The sequence below is a fragment of the Colossoma macropomum genome, unplaced genomic scaffold (genome assembly GCF_904425465.1).
Source record: "Colossoma macropomum unplaced genomic scaffold, Colossoma_macropomum, whole genome shotgun sequence".
NCBI classification, from domain to species: domain Eukaryota; kingdom Metazoa; phylum Chordata; class Actinopteri; order Characiformes; family Serrasalmidae; genus Colossoma; species Colossoma macropomum.
In genome coordinates, this window is record NW_023494800.1 from 15,136,367 (window position 1) to 15,157,596 (window position 21,230).

At 38.3% G+C, this 21,230-nt stretch overlaps 1 protein-coding gene across 1 annotated transcript in view; it reads left to right on the forward strand.

The window, feature by feature from the left end:
• Positions 1-21,230, forward strand: part of myo7ab (myosin VIIAb) — a 52,902-nt gene that overhangs the window by 31,122 nt on the left and 550 nt on the right. Inside the window, exons 19-46 of the mRNA XM_036588742.1 lie at positions 163-257; positions 337-421; positions 554-772; positions 2,025-2,342; positions 3,690-3,893; positions 4,514-4,690; positions 5,000-5,089; positions 5,176-5,303; positions 5,401-5,527; positions 5,627-5,746; positions 5,841-6,014; positions 7,650-7,877; positions 9,417-9,587; positions 11,261-11,378; positions 12,002-12,128; positions 13,056-13,225; positions 13,750-13,940; positions 14,359-14,483; positions 15,849-16,006; positions 16,115-16,268; positions 16,679-16,834; positions 16,926-17,031; positions 18,067-18,180; positions 19,449-19,536; positions 19,625-19,731; positions 19,879-20,064; positions 20,167-20,283; positions 21,072-21,155. Coding sequence (XP_036444635.1) covers positions 163-257; positions 337-421; positions 554-772; positions 2,025-2,342; positions 3,690-3,893; positions 4,514-4,690; positions 5,000-5,089; positions 5,176-5,303; positions 5,401-5,527; positions 5,627-5,746; positions 5,841-6,014; positions 7,650-7,877; positions 9,417-9,587; positions 11,261-11,378; positions 12,002-12,128; positions 13,056-13,225; positions 13,750-13,940; positions 14,359-14,483; positions 15,849-16,006; positions 16,115-16,268; positions 16,679-16,834; positions 16,926-17,031; positions 18,067-18,180; positions 19,449-19,536; positions 19,625-19,731; positions 19,879-20,064; positions 20,167-20,283; positions 21,072-21,155 — 4,137 coding nt within the window. The remainder of the gene's footprint in view (positions 1-162; positions 258-336; positions 422-553; positions 773-2,024; positions 2,343-3,689; positions 3,894-4,513; positions 4,691-4,999; positions 5,090-5,175; positions 5,304-5,400; positions 5,528-5,626; positions 5,747-5,840; positions 6,015-7,649; positions 7,878-9,416; positions 9,588-11,260; positions 11,379-12,001; positions 12,129-13,055; positions 13,226-13,749; positions 13,941-14,358; positions 14,484-15,848; positions 16,007-16,114; positions 16,269-16,678; positions 16,835-16,925; positions 17,032-18,066; positions 18,181-19,448; positions 19,537-19,624; positions 19,732-19,878; positions 20,065-20,166; positions 20,284-21,071; positions 21,156-21,230) is intronic.

The window sequence follows — 21,230 nt, forward strand, 5'->3', positions numbered from 1 at the left end:
CTTGGTTTACAGTGTTTCTGAAAGACTGCAAAGAAAAAACAGACATCCACTGTGCAGCTGGACACTAACAAGCTAAATATTGATCAAACTGATTAAGCAGATGGAAAGACATTGACAGAGTGGAGGCAGAAAAATGTTTTATTTGGTCTTATCATATTGTAGGATCACCATGACATGCAGCTGGAGATTGAGAGGGACAAGACCATCACAGACAAGGTCATCCTGATCCAGAAAGCAGTGCGTGGAATGAAAGACAGGTAATGATGCAGGTAATGGATGGTGAATGGATGTAAAACATAGGGGTATCTGTATGTAACCTGCGTTTCTGACCTCCAGAGCCAACTTCCTGAAGGCTAAGAGAGCGGTGACACTGATCCAGACAATGTGGAGGGGCTATATCTGTAGAAAGAACTATAGAGTGGTATGTTTTATCACCTTTTATTGAATTTACAGCTTTACAGCTGTGTAAAAAACAAAATTACCTTATTTTTCCCACTTGGCTGCAGTCAGTCACTATAGTAATTATTCAACTAGATTCATGCCTCTTCTGCAGATGCGTGCAGGTTTCTTGAGGCTGCAGGCCCTGTGCCGCTCCCGGAAGCATTACTTGGTGTACCGAGATGCCAGGACACGCATCATTCTGCTGCAGGGTCGTTGCCGTGGTTTCCTGGTCAGACGGACGTTCTGGAAACGCTTAAATGCCATTCGCACAATCCAGGCCTATGCTCGCGGCATGATCGCACGCAGACTCTGCAAGCGCCTCAGATTAGAGGTACAGTAGTGTGACTGCTCACTGCAAATACTTTATAACAGGAGTTTTGTAGTAAATAAAAACTACAACTGAAATTACAAAAAGAATCATAGAATAATAAATAGAAATGAATAGCCATCATAGAGGTGAATCTGATTTTACAATGAATTGACTGGATTTTTTATTTTTTATTTTTTTTAGAAAAATATTCAATTTGATTAGAATATTTTAGCAGTGTAGACAAGACACCAAGCTTCACTGCAAAATATGATATCTTGGCAAGTGAAATCATCTTAAATCTAGTCTATATAACTAATATTTCTCATTATATGATTGCTGTGAGAATATTATCAGATTATTCAACTTATTTCTAGACAGATTTGCTTGTTTTATGTCATTTTACCTAGTAAAGTTATTTGATAATGCTCTACTGAAGGGCATCACTCATAAGGCTACATGACACATACTGCCTTTTATGACAACTGACATAAACCTATGTAAACATTTTAAAAGCTGTTTCCAACAAGTCAATTGTCACACATTTTCTGAAGTGAAATGACAGTCAACTTGACAAAAACAGGCTTTGTGACAGCTGACGCATATTGGGATAAGCTTTATTAATGCTTATGAAGATTTATGTTATTAAATATATTTGTTATTAAAGGCTTATGTAATTGTCATGTAGCTTTGTAAATAACAAGTGTTACCAGTTATTTTATTATTATTTTATTTCACATACTATTTTTCTTTTTTCATGATATTTAAAGATTCTAATTTTATTTGAAACAATACTTGTGTAGGATTTTAAGTTTGAAAATTGGCTTGAAACTTGATTATAAAATGAAAGCAGTTGAATTTCCACCTTCCCATGCACATCTTATTGGGTCTGTGCATATATAAACCTGTAATAAGCTAACAACAGAATATAAAAAGATGTTTATAACAGAAACATATAATACAGCAATTCTCAAACTCAAATCACATCAAGAACTGAACATAAGTGATATGGTGAGATGCTGTATATAGTTTTAATTAATCCTTAACTTTTTAGGTGCAAAGCACGTCATGGACCTGGCTTTTAACTCACTCATGTTTAGCAGGCACTGTGTGTCCTTGTTTGCTTTATGGAAAACGTGTTGACCTTTCAGTTCTTGTGAATCTTCTCTGACCTCTTGTTCTCTCACTCTGCTTTTGTGTGTTTGTTTGTCTTTGTGTGCTTGTGTATGTTTGTTTGTGTGTGTGTGTGTGTGTGTGTGTGTGTGTGTGTGTGCAGAGGGAGCACAGGCTGGAGGCTGAGCGTCAGCGTCTGGCTGAAGAGGAGAGGTTGAGGAATCTGATGACGGCACGGCGTGCGCGGGCTGAGGCTGAGAGGAAGCATCAGGAGCGACTGGCCCAGCTGGCCCGTGAGCGGGAGGAGAGAGAGATGGCCGAACGAGAGGAGGCACGCAGGAAGAAGGAGTTGCTGGAGCAGATGGAGCAGGCCAGGCAGGAACCTGTCAGCGTTTCGGAGATGGTGGACAAGATGTTCGGCTTTCTGGGCAACTCTACATCCCTGCCCAACCTTGAGGGAGAAGCACCTGCAGGATTTGAGGTTTATGTCAACTTAAAATGATAAAGCAGCTTTTCTGAGTTACAGCTCCAGCTAATTAACATCTTCAGCTTACTAACATGTCTGTGATTGGCTTGATCAGGTTAATTAGTGTTATCTGATAAAGGGAACAGCATGTTAGATATAAGCTAGAACTAAACTCTGTAGGAAAAAATCTCCAGAGAGAAGGTTGGTGACCACTGTGTTATGTATCACGCTGCTCACATTGTTCTGTCATTAACTGTCTTAAAGCCACAGCTGAACATATTGCTGCAGTTCTTTGTTTACATAAAATTTCTAGCATATTGCTGCTGTCGGAACAAAACCTTTCTCCATTTTTGTCGTTTTTCAGTTTTTGCCATAATTTGAAAATGCCTGTTGCCCTTTACAATGTGTGTAGATTTCATGATGAATGGAAACGAGAGAAGTCTGGTTCCATTGACTTACATTGAAAGTAAAGTATATTTTTTCCTTCTCCTGTAAAGTGACCGTTTTGGAGAAGTTTTGTTTAGACAGTAGTGATATACACTGCTTGTCAAAAGTTTAGGGAAAACAAAGCTTTTCATCAATAGAATAGAAATGCAGAGATATCTGACGATGTCGCAGCCATCCATGACCAGGAATCCAAGACAGCATTATTGGCCTGGCTCTCTCTGGATGATTAGGATGGCCCTATGTCTCCCCATCACTCAGCTCCATGTCGGTTAGCTGACGTAACATAATCGGCAGTTAGTGCTCTCCTCCAAGTGAGTTAAGCTGTCTAGTGACATTACCTTAATGGCAGTTGGAAAACACTGGCAGCATTACATGATATCGTGGAGACCTAGCTAGTGGGTGGAAATTGGCCTCAACTAAATTTGGGGAAACACTGGGTAGAAATCTTCCCCTCATCCCAAGAAAAAGAAATGGAAATATAGTAAAGAATGAGCAGGTTTTGCTTTACAAAAACGATAAATGTAAAAATGTATGACAGTGTTTGTGACAGTGCTAACTTGGGAATAATATCAAAGCACATGCATTTCACTCCTTGTTGTGATGTCAGCACTTATTAACACTCAAATCTTTTTAGGTGTCTCAGTATGTACTTTTAACAATTGTTTGGAAAAGACTATTGTTAAAACTGTCAGATTTCCTAAATCAATTCGATTCTTTTATTTTTTTTTATTTTTTTATTTGATTATCATTATTATGCTATTTTTCTTACCTAATTGAAAGGTAAGAGCAGGAAAATTCAATACAAAAGGTTTATCTCTTTTTGGGCACTTTATTTGCATTGAGCCTGAATAGAAACAGTTTTGACCAATAAAACCATTACAGCAATACTGTTTAATATGTGTTTATCTATAATAGGACCTAGAGCAGGTTTCTAAGGACTATGAAGAAGACAGCATTGATGAGGCTCTTCCTCTTCCTGAAGAGGAACAAGAGGATCTGTCAGAGTACAAGTTTGCAAAGTTTGCTGCTACCTACTTCCAGGGAAATACAACACACACATATGTGCGCCGGCCACTTAAACAGCCTCTGCTTTTCCATGAAGATGAAGGTGACCAGCTGGTGAGATTTTTTTTCTTCTTTTTTCTTCATAACTCAGTCCTTCCATTTGCTCACAGCTCACAAACTTGTAAACTTACAGTGTAATTCTGAAGTTAAAAGTGTGGCTCTAAAAGGTGCATTCAGTCCTGAGTGAGGCTATATGATTCCGAAGAGGAGTACCACATTGTACCTGGACATTATTTCAGAGATTGTGTTGAAACAGCTCAGACTGTTGGACAAAATACAGCTAGTAAGAAGGCCATTACCAGAAATTGGCCCTAGACTAAATCTTCCAACCAAAGTCAATGGCTGGAGATGGAAGTCAATGACTTATGACTTGAGAATGAAAGAGGACCTGTTTAAGAAAAAAATGGGGGAAATAAAAAAAGTGTATAAAGAAATGATAAAAGCAGTAGCTTTGTGTTTTAGTTTTAACTATTCACTGTAAACTGCCAAATATATTTTGTGCTGTACTTGTTGCGGTATTCTGTTAATTTGTCTTTCATTTTATTCTGCTTCTTAAAATGAAAAGACCTTTGCCATTTTAATAGTCTTGATTGTTAAGCACTTTGATGCAACACTGTAGTCTTAGCGGATGATTTCTCTTATTGTGTGTGGTGGTTTTGTTTCTGCGTGTGCAGGCTGCTCTGGCTGTATGGGTGACTGTTCTGAGGTTTATGGGAGATCTGCCAGAGCCCAAATATCAGATCAGTGTCAGTGATGGCAGTGAGAAGATCCCAGTCATGACCAAGATCTATGAGACACTGGGCAAGAGAACCTACAAGAGAGAGCTGCAGGCCCTGCAGGGGGAGGAGGAGGTGAGAACATGAGGAAGGACATTAAGGAGAGACTTGTAGAAGAAGCAATGTATAACATCACTGCCAAGGGTGGAAAAAGTACAGAGAAACTTATGAAAATTAATTTTTGAAAGTTTTATTAGATTTAAATTCTTATGAATTTTTTATTGATGTAATGTCAACCAAAGTGTACCATATGCCTGAGAAAAAACGAATGGAAAGAAGTGTCAGTCAGTCTTGTTATTGTGACTTCCCAGCAGTCCTATAACCCAATAACCCAAAAGTTTTGTCGTGCACCAAAGCCAGACTGTTTTGTCTGCCCTCTTTCAGAGCTCCATCATTGACAGCCAAAAGAGGAACAGCGTCAGGCATAAACTGGTTTCTCTCACTCTGAAGAAGAAGACAAAGATTACAGAGGAGGTGAGAACCTTCTATCTAATGTATAGATATATAAATATTTAATTATTTCAGTTTTGCATAAAAAACTTAACATCCTTCTTGTTTAGGTGACCAGACGGCTGACTGATGGTGAATACAGTATACAGGGGAACAGCATGCTGGAGGACCGGCCCACTTCCAACCTTGAGAAACTCCACTTCATCATTGGCAATGGCATCCTACGGCCTGCCCTGAGGTCAATTATTGTGTTTGTTTTTTTAGGAATGATTTGTCATGTGTCTTACTGCAAAGCATGTACATTTTTGTTACATCAGCGTATTTGTCTTTTACAGAGATGAGATTTACTGTCAGATCTGTAAGCAGCTGACTCAGAACCCGTCCAAAAGCAGCCACGCCCGAGGCTGGATCTTGCTCTCACTCTGCGTGGGCTGCTTTGCACCATCGGAGAAATTTGTCAAAGTAAAGGAACCTTCACTTCTTGTTTTAGATGTTTGAGTCTCCTGTCAGGAGACCCTATGCAAGTACAATCCATTCTTGTCTGTTTGTTATCTTTCTTAGTATCTGCGGGCGTTCATCAACGTTGGGCCTCCAGGCTACGCCCCGTACTGTGAGGAAAGACTGAGACGCACTTTTGCGAACAAGACAAGAACTCAGCCTCCCTCCTGGCTCGAGCTACAGGTGCTGGAAATGTTCCCCCTACAGCCATTAGCCAGCTGTGTTAGAAAATGGAAATTGGAATATGGATTTTCTGGATCTTTCTCTCCTCCTGCAGGCCACTAAATCCAAGAAGCCCATCATGCTGCCAGTGACCTTCATGGATGGCACCACTAAGACCCTGCTGACTGATTCAGCCACCACAGCTAAAGAGCTCTGTAATGCTCTGGCAGACAAGATTGGCCTAAAGGACCGCTTTGGCTTCTCCCTGTACATTGCTCTTTTTGATAAGGCATGTTCAGCCCAGCTTTCGTGTCTTCAATATCAGTGTTAACAATGATACCAATGCAAAGATGACTATTATATACAGTGCTGTGCAAAAGTCAGAGACCTACCTACATTTATTTAATTTCAAATCAAAACATAATATTAATTTTTCAGTGTCATGAAAAAAACCACACATCAACAATTAAATATAACATCAGATTTTTTTATTATTTTGTGTGTCCACTGTTTGCCATCATTAGGAGACTTGCTTTCAGTCTTACAAAGAAATCTGCAAGGATATTTTTCTACACCCCCAAAGTTCAGTATTAGAAGCTGGTTGCGCTGCTTTTAATGATCCAAATAATCCCAAACACATTCAATGATGTTGAGGTCTGGACTCTGAGGTGGTTTATCTGATGGAGATAGTTTTGGTGGTTTCCAGGTCTTGCACAGCTGTTAGGAGTCCTATTTTCTCTATATCTATTAACCATTTCCAGTTTTCAAAAATCCCATCTTAATAGCCATTTTGACTGGAAACTGAATCTATGAACAGAGGACTTTTGCACAGTACTGTAAACATAAACTATCACTGAGGCTATCTTGAGTAAACTCAAGTACAACCCAGTTTCCAAAAAAGTTGGGACGCTGTACAAAATGTAAATGAAAACAGAATGCAATTATGTGCAAATCGATTAAATACTTTATTTCACTGGAAATAGTACAAAGCCAACATATCATATGTATACACTGAGAAATTCCATTGTTTTTTGAAAATATATGCCCGTTTTGAATTTGATGCCAGCCACATGAAGATTGAACAAGGGCAACAAAAACTGGTAAAGTTGTGTAATGCTAAAGAAAGCACCTGGTGGAACAGTTCATCGCTGGATATACAAATGCAAGTTAAAACTCTGCCATGCAAAGAAGAAACAAAATATAAACAGGATCCAGAAACGCCACCACCTTCTCTGGGCCAAGCTCATTTAATATGGAATAAAGCAAAGTGGAAAAGTGTCTTGTGAAAATGTGTCAAAATTTGAAATTCTTTTAAGAAATCATGGACACTGCGTCCTCCAGACTAAAGAGGAAAGAGACCATCCAACTTGTTATGAGCACACAGTTCAAACGCCAGCATCTGTGATAGTATGGTGGGTGCAATAGTGCAACAGCATGGCTCCATAGTAAAAGAGTCAGAGCGCTAAACTGGCTTGCCAGCAGTCCAGACCTGTCACCCCATTGAAAAGTATTGAGCAGCTGAAATCCTATATCAAGCAAGAATGGGAAAGCAATCCACTTTCAAAACTACAGCAGTTGGTCTCCTCAGTTCTCAAATGCTTACAGAGTGTTGTTAAAAGAAGAGGTGATGAAACGCGGTGGTAAACATGGCCCCTGTCCCAACTTTTTTACGATGTGTTGTTGGCATCATATTCAAAATTGGCATATATTTTCCAAAAACAATAAAATTTCTCAGTTTCAACATTTGATGTGTTGTTTTGGTACTATTTTCAATTAAATATAAATATAGTTTAAATGATTTGCACATCATTGCATTCTGTTTTTATTTATATTTCACACAGCATCCCAACCTTTGTGGAAGCAAGGTTGTAGTTATAAAATCTTCTAGGCATCTTATCATTCTGTTTATGTCTGATTTGCTCAGGTATCATCCCTGGGCAGTGGAAAGGACCATGTGATGGATGCAGTGTCACAGTGTGAGCAGTATGCCAAAGAGCAAGGGGCTCAGGAGCGTAACGCCCCCTGGAGGCTGTTCTTCAGGAAGGAAATCTTCACACCGTGGCACAACCCTTCTGATGACAGTGTAGCTACTAACCTCATCTACCAGCAAATTGTCCGTGGTGTCAAGTTTGGGGAGTACCGCTGTGATAGGGTACGGATTGTTCTTTAAGTATATGATGGTATATTGAATGGAGATGGTAAAATACCACTTTTTCTTTTCTGGTCCTGATACAGATATTTAAATCTTGATACTGATATAAATTATTTTTCTTTAAAAACTGCTAAGTTTTAAATTAAGCTATGAAGCAGTTCACTTAAGATGAGCATCTAAAAGTAGACTATCATGCTCAAACACTCTACTCCCTTACAGGAATAAATATACAGGTAACAACAATACATAAATCCATTTCAGGATAGATTTGTTACCGAATCAGATGGAACGTTTTCCCTCTGATATCCAGTCCAGAATTTCCTGAACTTATTCTTTGTACGTTGCTGTTCAAAAGCTTAGAATCACTTGTCACATTGATAATTGTTGTTATTTTGTTATATGACACCCCACCTACTGTTAGAGCCATACGAATAGCATGAAGTTACACTACCATTCAAAAGTTTGGAATCACTTGTCATACTAATATTTGTTATTTTATATACAATAACAACTTATATGGTGTATATTAAAATATTATAAACAAGACACCAGAAGGTATTGAGGTGTATATTTAAATGATTTTAAATTAATCTTAAATTAATTGTTAGGAGTGCAGCGTTATAGGAATTTAGGCCAATGTTGATATCCGATAATTTTCTTGTGTGCATCTGCTGATGTTGATACATTATATGAATGTATCAGGGAAACCTACACATTACACCTACAGGAGCTTTTATGACAGCGTGCTTTACACGACTCCATCCGATGTTTGGCATTGCACTTGCTGATTTAAGGCTTGCATGCAGCTGCTCGACTATGGAAACCCATGTCATGAAGCTCCTGGCGCACAGTTTTTGTGCTGATGTTAAAGCCACAGGAGGTTTGGAAGTCTGCGGTTGTTGAGTCAGCAGAGCGTTGGCGAGTTTTTATGCACTATGCTCCTCAGCACTCCGCAACCCCGCTCTGTAACTTTACGTGGTCTGCCATTTCGTGGCTGAGTTGCTGTGCTTCCTAATCGCTTCCATTTTTCAATAATTCCACTTACAGTTGATTGCGGAATATCTAGGAGGGAAGAAATTTCACAGACTGGCTTGTTGCAACAGTGGCATCCTATTACAGTACCATGCTTAAATTCAGTGAGCTCTTTAGAACAACCCATTCTTTCACAAATGTTTGTAAAGCCAGACTGCATGGCTAGGTGATTGATTTTAAATACCTGTGGCAATGGGGCTGAATGAAACACCTGAATTCAATGATTAAGAGGTGTGTCTCAATTCTTTTTTTCCATATATTGTACAAACACTGATACTTTCATTTCTAAAATGTAGACATTGGGATTTAATCTACTTAATCTGCTAATCTACAGCTTCCTACAAATTATTTGAAACTCATGAAGTTGAACAGTACTAGCATCATATTACAATAATATTATATCTGTATCTGCAATAAAATTAGTTTTATATGGTTGATAATGTGAAACTTTTGAACTGTAGCATATATGGGGTTGTGTGTGTGTGTGTGTGATGATGATGATATCAGGAGGAGGACTTGGCTGAGCTGGCCTCTCAGCAGTATTATGTGGAGTATGGTGTGGACATTCTGCAGGACCGTCTGCTTAGCCTCATCCCCTCCTACATCCCAGACCGAGAGATCAGCTCATCCAGAACCATGGACAAGTGGGCCCAGGTCATCATAGCAACTCACAAAAAGGTATCCACTAATCAGAGCAATAAATCAGCAGCTGAGCTCTTTCCTAATTGCAGTGCAGAAATTAATGTTGCTCAGACATGATTATTTGGCTCAGTCACTGTTCACTCACCCAGCATATTCACATTTAAACTATTTCTTTTTTATATAATGCTATTTTAGTGGTCAGTAATCTTCTGATGTTCTTGCCCATATCTGTTTCTAACCCTTATCTATAAGTGTCTCTAATAGTGTCTGCATGTATCACTGCATTCTCAAGGGCATCCCTACCTGTATTGCTGCCCACTGTTATTAACATTTCACATGGCAATGACTTGCTCTCTAATCTCTGTGCCAAGGGCAGCCTTCCCATAATTCTCTGTCCCCTCTACCCTGTACGTGGTGTAATAGGTTATAATCAAAATTTAGATAGGGCAAAAAAGCCTCCGTCATCATGTTCTGGTCTCAGGCTCTCTATCATTAGCCTCAATTTGTCGCCCACTGTGTCACCTGGATCCACTACATCGCTGTAGTTTTGGAGGTTTCTTTAATAGACAAGGCAGACTGATCACTGTCATTAGACACCCAGATGCAAATTAAACACGTGAGATGAGATAAAACTTTTTAATCCCATAAGAAATTACATTTGATAACAATTGTTCAATAAATTATAAACAGAGTAGCTGAACACTTGTTTTAAGGCAATAAGCAAGAGCAATAGGACAATATCTACAGTACTGTGGAAGATGTCAGAGACCACACCTCATTGATTTAATTTTAAGTCAGAACAGCCATTAAGTTATTCATTTTTCTTTTTAGGAAGAAAAGCAAAGAACATATTTAACAGAAAATTACGCAGAAGCCTCGACAACTAAATATATTGTAAAATTTTTCGGTATTTAGTGTATGCGCTTAATGCCTTTATCACAGCTTCTATTCTTCAGGAGACTTGTTTTATTTTGTAAGATTTATTCTTCCATGCTTCTTGTAAGCACCTCCAAAATTCAGGCTTAGAAGTTGGTTCCATTTTCTGCTTCTCATGATCCAAATAATCCCAATTACAAATGTATAAATTTAGACTCATCAGTACACAAAGCTTTACTCTGCATCTTAAATTGCTTGGAATACAATATTGTTACAGTAACTTCCATTAAAATTAAGAAAATTTTTTCCCTCGTTCTGTAAAGTTACTGCGTCAAGGACACAGAGATACAATGAACAGGAGGTGTGATTTCAGTGCTGTCAGAGCATCAATAAGGTGGTTGAACTGTCACTCCATTTTACTCCATAATGAAACTGTTGTTTATCCACACGTCATAATTGAGACTACACTATCAAATATAAGACCTCTCATCATCAGTTTAGTCCACTAACACTGTATCGATCACGCACACACAGTGCTAGTTCTCTTTTACTGGATCGAAGCAGCAGGTTGAGCTTTGACTGATGATGACCGTGGAACATTAATCGTGCGTTCCTTCCGTCAAAGGTGAAGCCTGATTTAATTACCCTTATGCCTCCCATAGGTTAAAGTGATGGACATGAATCTTTAATGCTGCTGGAGATCTATATTATGGATTGATGGAGTGGGCTGTTATTGCATGTGCTCGTAATATTTTATGCATATGAACTGGCCCTCAAGGAGCGATGGGATCCGAGGAGAAAGAGACATGTTATTGACTGTTAAATGTCCACAGGGAATATACACACAGAAGCGGTTCGACCCACAGAGAGTGAAGGAGGAAGTGGTGGATTTTGCTCGGTTCAAGTGGCCTTTGCTTTTCTCACGCTTCTATGAGGCCTTCAAATTCTCAGGTATAACCACTGTAGAGCACCTGTGTCGTTTGTAGGGATGCACTGATCCAGAGTTTTCTTTCACGATACCGATTCTTATATGTAAATTTAGAGTGTTGGCTGATACCATTACTCTTAAAAAGCAATTAGCACGGTTAAAAGTACAAAGTATGTTTTTGTATTAGAAGGTTTAGAAAATCACAGTATAACAGTTTTATATTGACCATGACTAAGAAAGGGTACAGTGTAAAAAAAAAAACTTTAAAAAGTATGTAAACATGGTTTCTGTGACATTTTCAGGTCATTGAACTTCTAAAAGTACATTAACAGAACAATAAACGTTACATTCTGTTAATCTATTATTTGAAGCTATCATTTTAGAGCAATTTTAAATCTAAATTTGAAGGCAGCCAGGTTAACTTACCTGTTTAGGTTAGGTACATCAAGCTATTTATTTACTGTGACGTAAATGTGGATTGATCATCTCCTACTGATATTTGATTCATTCGGGTCAGCATCACTGTCAATGTGAGTATCGGATCCGTGCATCACTAGGTATTTGACACCATACCTCTTATGTGACTCTTATTTTTAGATATCATGGTAATTATCATCATAATATGGTTCTTGTTCTGCATGTACAGGGCCCAGTCTGCCAAAGAATGATGTGATAGTAGCAGTGAACTGGACTGGAGTTTACTTTGTGGATGAACAAGAGCAGGTTCTTCTGGAACTTTCCTTTCCTGAAATAACTGCAGTATCCAGCAGCAGGTCTGTTGAAGTAATCCATTAAAGCTTTCCTTCTTAGAACCACTGCACACGATATTAGAATTCCAATAACTGTGCCATTGTTTAATTGAGCAAAAATCCCTTATAAAGTAGCAGTTCTTTCTGTATAAAACTTTCTGTATTAATAAATCCACCACACTTTAAAGTTCACTCAATCAGTCTTTTCATGCCTGTGTCTCAGTGGCAGATTGCTCTGATTTTTTTGAGATTCAGTCTTCAGAGTGATTTGATGTAAAAAGGGTCATCGTGGAGAAATTTCCTCCTGTAGAATATTTGTATCTTTATAGTGGTGGTGATCGGAACCAGATACTGCAACTTCTGACTTCATGTATATATAACATTGATAATGTGTTTTTGGCCCCAACCTTATTGCAAACTCAAAACTATCATAAGACAATGTGTCCAGCAAAGTGTTTTTAAAAATTCATGTAATAACTATCTGTGAGTTGGCCTTTAGAGGCATTAAATGCTTTGGCTGTCTGGTTTTTATCACCACCACTGTGGACAATTCTGATTTCACATCAAACCACTTAGAATGACTTTGTTTACATCTTGAAGATTTAGTTATGCGGATTTGGTGAAAATTAAGACTATTTTTGGACTAAGACTCTCCTCTGAACTTGCTTAGTAAAGGACTATGTCTTTATGTCTTAGTCTACTACACTAAAAAAGTAGTACATTGATATGACTAGATTCAATTGTGTACATTATTTACAAATAAATAAAATATATTACATGAATACAATCTTTTGATTTCTTTCACTCCAGCAGTAATTGTTTGGAGGTAATCTATCTTATTCAGATTGAAATGATGAATTAAATGCAATAATTTTTCCAGTGTAGTGAACTTTTCCAGTGTATATGAATGACTGTGACGTGAATGAAAACAGTTGTTTCACCTCTTCTCAGGGGAGGCAAGCTCCAGGGTCAGAGTTTCACTCTGGCCACCATTAAAGGAGACGAATACACTTTCACCTCCAACAATGCTGAAGACATTCGAGAGCTGGTCGTCACCTTCTTAGATGGCCTTCGTAAAAGATCAAAGTTTGTGGTGGCCCTTGTGGACAGCCATAATACTGGTGAGCTATATAGAACACATCAAAGTGTTTGCAGCATATGTTTGCACAGTCTAACATGAATATAAACAGATGAATTAAATCCAAGATGAGATGATTGTTTACATGTATGATTTATTTACAGTCATATGCATTTGTTTGAACAGAGTTTGAACAAACCATGTAAAATGACACATTTTGTTGATTTTGTTGAAAGTGAGGGAATCTCTACAGGGAACACATTTAAATCTAATATTCTTCTGTGAATTTTAGTGCACAATTGCTACTATTTGCTGAATTTAAGAAATTGCAAAAACACCCATAAAATAGCATGCAATTACTTTTGCACAGGTCAGATTATACAGTAATTGTGCATTAAAATATGCAGAAGTGTGATGCCTGTAGATGACGTTTTCACTTAGAAAATCAACAAAACGTAAATTGTTTAGGGGGTGTTTCAAACTTTGCATATAACATCTTGCATTTAATGCAAGATTATTCTGCCTATCAGTGAATGACTCTGGTGTATTGTGTGTTGGTTTCTGCAGCTGGGCATGACTCCTCGTTCCTGAGTTTCTCAAAGGGAGATTTGATCCTGCTGGACGAACACACAGGAGACCACGTGCTGACCTCTGGCTGGGCCCATGGAGTCAATGACAGGACCAAAAAGAGAGGAGCCTTCCCTGCAGACAGTGTCTATGTGCTGCCCACTGTCACCAGACCACAGTATGATATTGTGGTAAGTCAGCTGTTCTTTTGCCTTTTGACCCAGCAAACTTCAGGCTTATTATTTAATTAGCAATCATTTTTCAAATAATTTTATTAATTTATTATTCAGATCTAAAGTAAAAGCGGTTTATCTGTTTATCTGATGGTGATGGTTTTGGTGGTCTACCAGGTCTTGCACGATTTCTCTATAACTTTGAAAAAACTTCTGTTTTTTCACACATTTTCTTTTGACTTTCTCCTTCGTTATGCAAGTGGATTATCCTATGTCAAATCTCATCAGAAACATTTCCTGAAAAGTTAATAGCTTTTATGAGGCCTTTTGACTGGAAATGAAATTAATAAAGAGTGGGCTCTACTTTTTGCACAGTACTGTATGTAATTTGTGGTTCCTCTGTCTCTCTCTTTATTTACGTTTATTTATGTTTTAGGCATTGGTAACTATGTCTCCAGACCAGAGGAAGGACTCCATAAGTTTATCACAGCTGAACATGATGGAGAGTGAGGAGAAAGTGAAGCCCTACACTTTGGAGGAGTTCTCTTACGATCACTTCAGGTATTTTAACCTATTAACCTATTAATCCCCAAGGACTTGTATGTAGACCCACCCTTCAGGTCCTCTCTTTAACTGCCTAACCTTTATTAGTTTCAGAGTAGCTACTGAATAATTCACAGTAGTTAATGAATAATGAGACTTTAAATAGCTGAATAAAAGCCCATCGTTACCTCTCCAGTACCCTGCAGTCTTGCAAAATTGCATCCTTCTTTATCATGTAAATGAAGATACAGGACCCAAAGCACCCCACACTCTGTGGAAGCATAAAGCTGAATGTCTGAACACAGCATGTCTGAATGTTTACTTCCCTGATGGCACAGATGAGGTGGGGTTCAGTTACTGATACTACACTCTTAAAAATGAAGGTGCCAAATGGAACCAAAAAGGGTTATTTGGAGTGATGCTACAGAAGAACCACTTTGGGTTCCCTAAAGAATGTGAAATGGAAATATTGGCATTTATTCAGTCATCAGGTATTATTCAGGTATTAGTGCTTTTGCAAAGTGCCTTCCAGGTTTATTAGAACCTGTGCATTGTAGAGGAATGTACTAACTCAGATTTCCTTACATTGATGGTGATAGGAAGCAGACATCATGATGTCTACAATGCAAATACAGTCATTTTATTTACTGTCCAAAATGACCAGTGAACCCACATGTGTCTTCTGAGTTTTTATTTGTAATATTGATGAAGTTAAATCAGAAAAAAATGTTTTCTTTGGGTTTTTCCTTTCAACGCACTGCATGTACTTCTTCTGTGTAAATAGATTTGAAATATAGTCGTATGCAAAATTTGGGCACTTCTGCTTAAGTGATATTTTGTTGATTTTCTAAGTGAAAACAACACGTCCTCAGTGAACACACACGTAATGCACAATTACTGTTTATATGCTGATCTCAACATGTTTTGCCTATACAAATGTTATGGCACATTTTATACTGTATGTTTTTTTCAATATGTTAAACTTGCAGATAGTCTCATATTTAATTTATACCCCCAATTTTTTGACTTCGTAAAACAATTTGTAAACATTAAATGCTTCAGATGTCTGGTTCCTATCACCACCACTATGAACAATTCTGACTTGATATGTCTCTCTGTGATGGCACATTTAAATTCAAACCACTCTGAATTACTTTCTTTAAATCTTAAAGACTTAATTATGCAGAATTTTTGAAAAATGGATGGAATTCCCCTTCCTGCTTAACTATTACGATACATCATGTGCATTTCTAGCACTAAGCATTATATCCCAGAAGTTGAAAAATGAAATTTCATTTACTCGTCATCGTACAGTGACATTAATCCTTCTCTATGTCTCTCTTTTGTTCTTTGTGTATATTGGTGTTGCTCCTCTGGCTTCAGACCTCCTCCTAAGAGCACTCTGAGCCGTGTGATGATTACTAAAGGCAGAGGGAAGGATAAGCTCTGGTGCTGCTCCAGAGAACCTCTCAAGCAGCCTCTGCTGAAGAAGGTCCTTAACCATGAGGAGCTCTCTCAGGACGCCTGCCTGGCCTTCATCGATATCCTTCACAAGCTAGTTTTACTGAAGTAGCACTATATCATTGGCTTTTTACATCAGCTATTGCTTGATGCATGAGCACTTCTGATCCTTGACTCCTCTGCTGTACCTATCATGAAGTATATGGGTGACTATCCCTCTAAGAGAACTCGATCCGTTAATGAACTCACTGATCAGATCTTTGAGGGAGCTCTGAAGGCCGAACCACTGAAGGATGAGATCTTCTGCCAGATCATGAAGCAACTCACTGAAAACCATGTGAAGTAAGTCATTTCACTTAGAGGTTCTTCATATTGAGTTATTCTATGCTAGCTTGCCTCAGGCCTGGCAGGTCATGTAATGGATTTTCATGGACAAAATCAAGCAAAAATGCAGAATTTCAGGATGGTGCTACTTTTATTATAGTTATTTTAGATGCCTGTTGACCTTTACATTGTGCATAAATTTCATGTTGAACAGATATATATATATATATTTATATATGCAGGTAATTTTGGAGTTGGTATGGAATAAAACCTTTATTCTTAAACATTGTTTTACACTACTGTTTTTCTCATGCTTCATCACTCATCAGCCATCATGGAGCAAACATTCACAGTTCCCCCCTGACCAGCTGCTGATACAATATTTTGTGATGGACGCAAGGCTGACCTCATGTGTTTTCTGTGTGCAGGTACAGTGAGGAGAAAGGCTGGGAGCTGCTGTGGCTTTGCACTGGCCTCTTCCCTCCCAGTAACAACCTCTTGCCTCATGTGCAGAAGTTTCTGCAGTCCAGGAAGCACCACCCGCTGGCACCGGACTGCATGCAGAGATTGCAGAAAGCCTTGAGGTAACGGTCAAAATAAACTACATGCACAACCACAAAATGCAGTATCTCATATCATCCTTTATATTAACTTATCTACTCTTATGCTTTTCAGAAATGGCTCGAGGAAGTATCCTCCTCACCTGGTGGAAGTGGAAGCCATCCAACACAAAACCACACAGATCTTTCACAAAGTTTACTTCCCTGATGACACAGATGAGGTGGGGTTCAGCTTTTGATACTACACTCTTAACAATGAAGGTGCCAAATGGAACCAAAAAGGGTTATTTGGAGTGATACCACAGAAGAACCACTTTGGGTTCCTTAAAGAACATTTCAATGGCTGGTTCTATAAGGAACTGTTTCTATAAAGTAGGTGTGTAAATAATATTTTTAAAGTGTAAATGATGTAATGGTTCTATTCCAGTTTAAGGTTTTATCTAGCACCTTTTCCTATAACCTAAAAAGTTCTTCAGTGAAAGCAATAGTTATATATACAACCATAAAAACTCACCAAACCATTTGAATGCTTTAATTGTTCTTTGCATGATTAAATGGTTCTTCACTATGATGGAGTACATGTTGTTTAAGGTTCTTTAAAGAGCCTTTTGAAAATAGTTCTATATAGCCCCAAAAATGTCAAATAACCTTTGTAGTACTACATAGAACATGCTAAGAGTGTATGTTCAAGCCAAGCATTATTTTAGAGTTTTGTGGTTAATGGTTTGCAATCTATGCTTGAGGAATTTTTCTTGGCACTTTCGCTCCAGTACTAAGCTGTAATTGGCAAGGCCTCAGGATGCAGGAGCGATGCTGTCATGCTCTGACCTCATTAGAATTCCAAACTAATTTCAGCAGCAGAATTATAGAGTGGGGCTGTTTATACTGAGCTTTAAAGAACAAAGCATACCCAAGAATTTAAAACAGAGAGGTAGTGATTAAAGCCTAATGTTAATAAACAGGACTGTCTTTTAGGTGAACAGTATATATTGTGTACTTTATTACTTTGTTCCTTTTGTTAATCAACTGGCATGGACAGCTCATGTTATAAAAATGCACTGATTACTTATTAAAAATGCCTTAACTGTCTCCTCATTTCGATAATGTTGAAATATTTTGCCAACACTCACTCGCGCCCAAGGCAAAAGTGCAAACCAGTTCAAAGAAAAAGAGAAATACTGAGCTTGACCCTTCCTTTTATTTCCCCTGACAGGTGTCTGATAAAGTGCTTATCTAAGGTCTATCTTATTTTCCAGGCTTTTGAAGTGGAGTCAAGCACAAAGGCCAAAGACTTCTGTCTGAACATTTCTGGCAGAATGCGGCTCAAATCATCCGAGGGGTTCAGCCTGTTTGTCAAGATTTCTGACAAGGTAGAGTAAACCTACCAAAAAACAGCAATGTCTATTGGTAAAGATATCAAAAGAACTGTCAAAGAGGTGTCTGTAAGAGTTCATGACCTGCTGTAATCTCCAAGAGAGTCGTATGTTTTTAGATTGACAAGCATTACTGAAAAGCCCACATAGAGGCTCACAGACACATTTTTAACAGTGTATAACATATTTATAAAATGTATTGTTGATTTGGGTAACACTGTAGGGCAGGGTTAATAAGGCTACATGACAACTACACAAGCCTTTCATGACAGCTATCATAGACCTATATAAACACTTACACCAGTGGTCATCATTTGTCATAAAAGTTGCTTTTGCCAGGTAATTTTTTATAACATTAGGTGGTCATGGCACTTTATGGGGTGAAATGACACAGACGTTGTGGCCCAGTGTATGTCACAGTGACACGATGTTGATAATATGACATAACTTGCCAAGTCAGGCTGGTTGAACAAAAGTGAGTCCCTTAAGTGAAGTGAGTTTCAATGTACCATTTATAAGATTTAACCTATAGTACAGGTCAAAGTCAGTTGTAAAAACGCAAGACACAACCCAATGACAGAACAAAATAGGTGACATCAAAGTTTACAGAATCAGATCAGATCCATGGGCGATTTAATACACAGGCTTACCTATTTTTTTATTTAAATAATAAATAAATCTCTGCCACCTGGGCCTACCCTGATTGATCACAGGCTTACCCAATAAACTGCGAAAATGTTATTTGTTTACTTTAAGTGCTTTCATTGTATTATGGCCATTTCTCAGCCCTCCAGTTCCTATTTGTCAGCATCTTATTCTTATACTTTTTTGTTCCATCTTAAATAGTGCAGCAGTCACAGGCATGTCCAAGTATGACCGACTATGGCTTTAGTATTCTGGTTCTGGGTTTCAGTTCATGCAGTAATGGATGGCAATGCTGCAGTCACTGACTGGTGGCGGCAGTGTGCGCATCTTCATTAAACACAAAGGTTTTTGGAGGCTCTCTGTAACTAGGCCCATAGGGCCCATGACCACCTGCAGCCCCAGGACCCACAAGCAGGTTAAAGCACCCCTGACCATGCCTACTGGAGTAAGCTTTTATAAATGTTTAGGAAGGATTATGTAAAATAATCATGATGAGATTATGTAGATGTCATGTAGCCCTATACAGCCTACAGGCTAAGGCTTAAGCATTACCTTGTTTTGTCTCACATTTTGCATTGTGTCTCTTTAACATAATATGTACAACACTTGGGTTGTCTCAGGTCATCAGTGTGCCAGATGGAGATTTCTTTTTTGACTTTGTAAGACACCTCACTGATTGGATCAAAAAAGCCAGACCTGTAAAGGATGGTAATAATATTTGATTATTCGTTGTATATTTAATATTCAGCATCTTCTTGAAAGAAAGGAATAAATATACATGCTCTTTATGTTCTAGGAATAGTGCCTTCGCTGACATATCAGGTGTATTTCATGAAGAAACTGTGGACCAACACTGTGCCAGGCAAAGACTCAATGGCTGACTCTATCTTTCACTACCACCAGGTAAAGAGCTCCACCGGATTGTGTTTTGACTGATATTCCACAGTGAAATGTCTCTTTATTTTATTTCTTTACGATGTACCTAGTACTGGTAAATTCCCTCTCAGTAGTGTTTAATATGCTGCTTCATGTTTTCCACTTCTGCTTCAGGAGCTTCCTAAATATCTGCGTGGTTACCACAAGTGCACTCCTGAGGAAGTCTTCCAGCTGGCAGCTCTGATTTACCGAGTGAAGTTTGAAGAGGACAAATCCCAGTTCATCAACATCTCTAAGATGCTGAAAGAGCTGGTCCCTCAAGATCAGATCAGACAGCTCTCTCCTGATGACTGGAAACGGGTGAGTGACACTGAGCACTGTACTAGATATGACCATGCTGAATTGATTTACTGAACACTTCAAATCAGGTGAATTATGTGACTAATCTGTTTTTATCCACAGTCCATTGTGGCATGCTTCAACAAACATGCAGGGAAAACTCAAGAAGAAGCCAAACTCATGTTCCTGAAAATCGTTTACAAGTGGCCCACATTTGGATCTGCCTTTTTTGAAGTCAAAGTTAGTTTTTCCAGTGTACAATACAACACCCATGTGCAATTATTGTCAATTTTATCATTGTAGAGTACTGTGGAGTACTGTGCACAAACCAGAGAACACCCTTCATTTATTCAGTTAAAATGGCTTATAAGTGCAAGTTATTATTTATTCACAAGATATTTCTGAGGAGATATTATTGTAAACCATTAACATAAGAAAGAGGAAAATCAAAGGGAAATAAGTAAAAAACAGGAGTTTCCAAAACTTGAGGTTCAAAAAAATATTTAAAAATATTGATAAAATGGGAGACCCACTAGTAGACCACCAAAACTGCATCTATCAGATAAACAGTACTCAAAGCTTTCATCTGGAAAAATCAAGCTCTGCTCTTGCACACTTCAGATCTGCACTCAGACCATGTGTTTGTCCATCCTTCCACTGTGAGAAGACAACTCAGTGCTGTAAGTCTATAAGGATGTGAAGCAGTTAATAAGAAAAGGAAATGAAAAAAAATCAAAAAAACTGCTGGTGTTCTCAAAACAATGAACTGACCACCCCAGTGTCCAGACCTCTGATGTCCAGAGTCCAGTAATCCCGAACACATTGAATTTGAGATTATATAAATGAAGGTTGATCTCTGACATTTGCACAGTACCATACGTTTGCAGATATTTAAAAATATCTACAATATTTCATAAGGTATTTTGTAATGTTTCATTGAGAAATTGAAAACATAAGTAAATACATCTTCTTTAAGTATTGATGACTCCTTTTAAACCTTGTTTCTTGTACAAATTTCTTTGTCACAGCAAGCAACAGATCCAAATTTTCCAGAGATCCTGTTGATCGCTATAAACAAGCATGGTGTTAGTCTCATCGACCCAAAAACAAAGGTATGGCTTCAAAGACTTGGTTTAAAAAGTTGGATGGATGTGTACCTGCTGTTTTGATATTCACTCAGCTCTGCT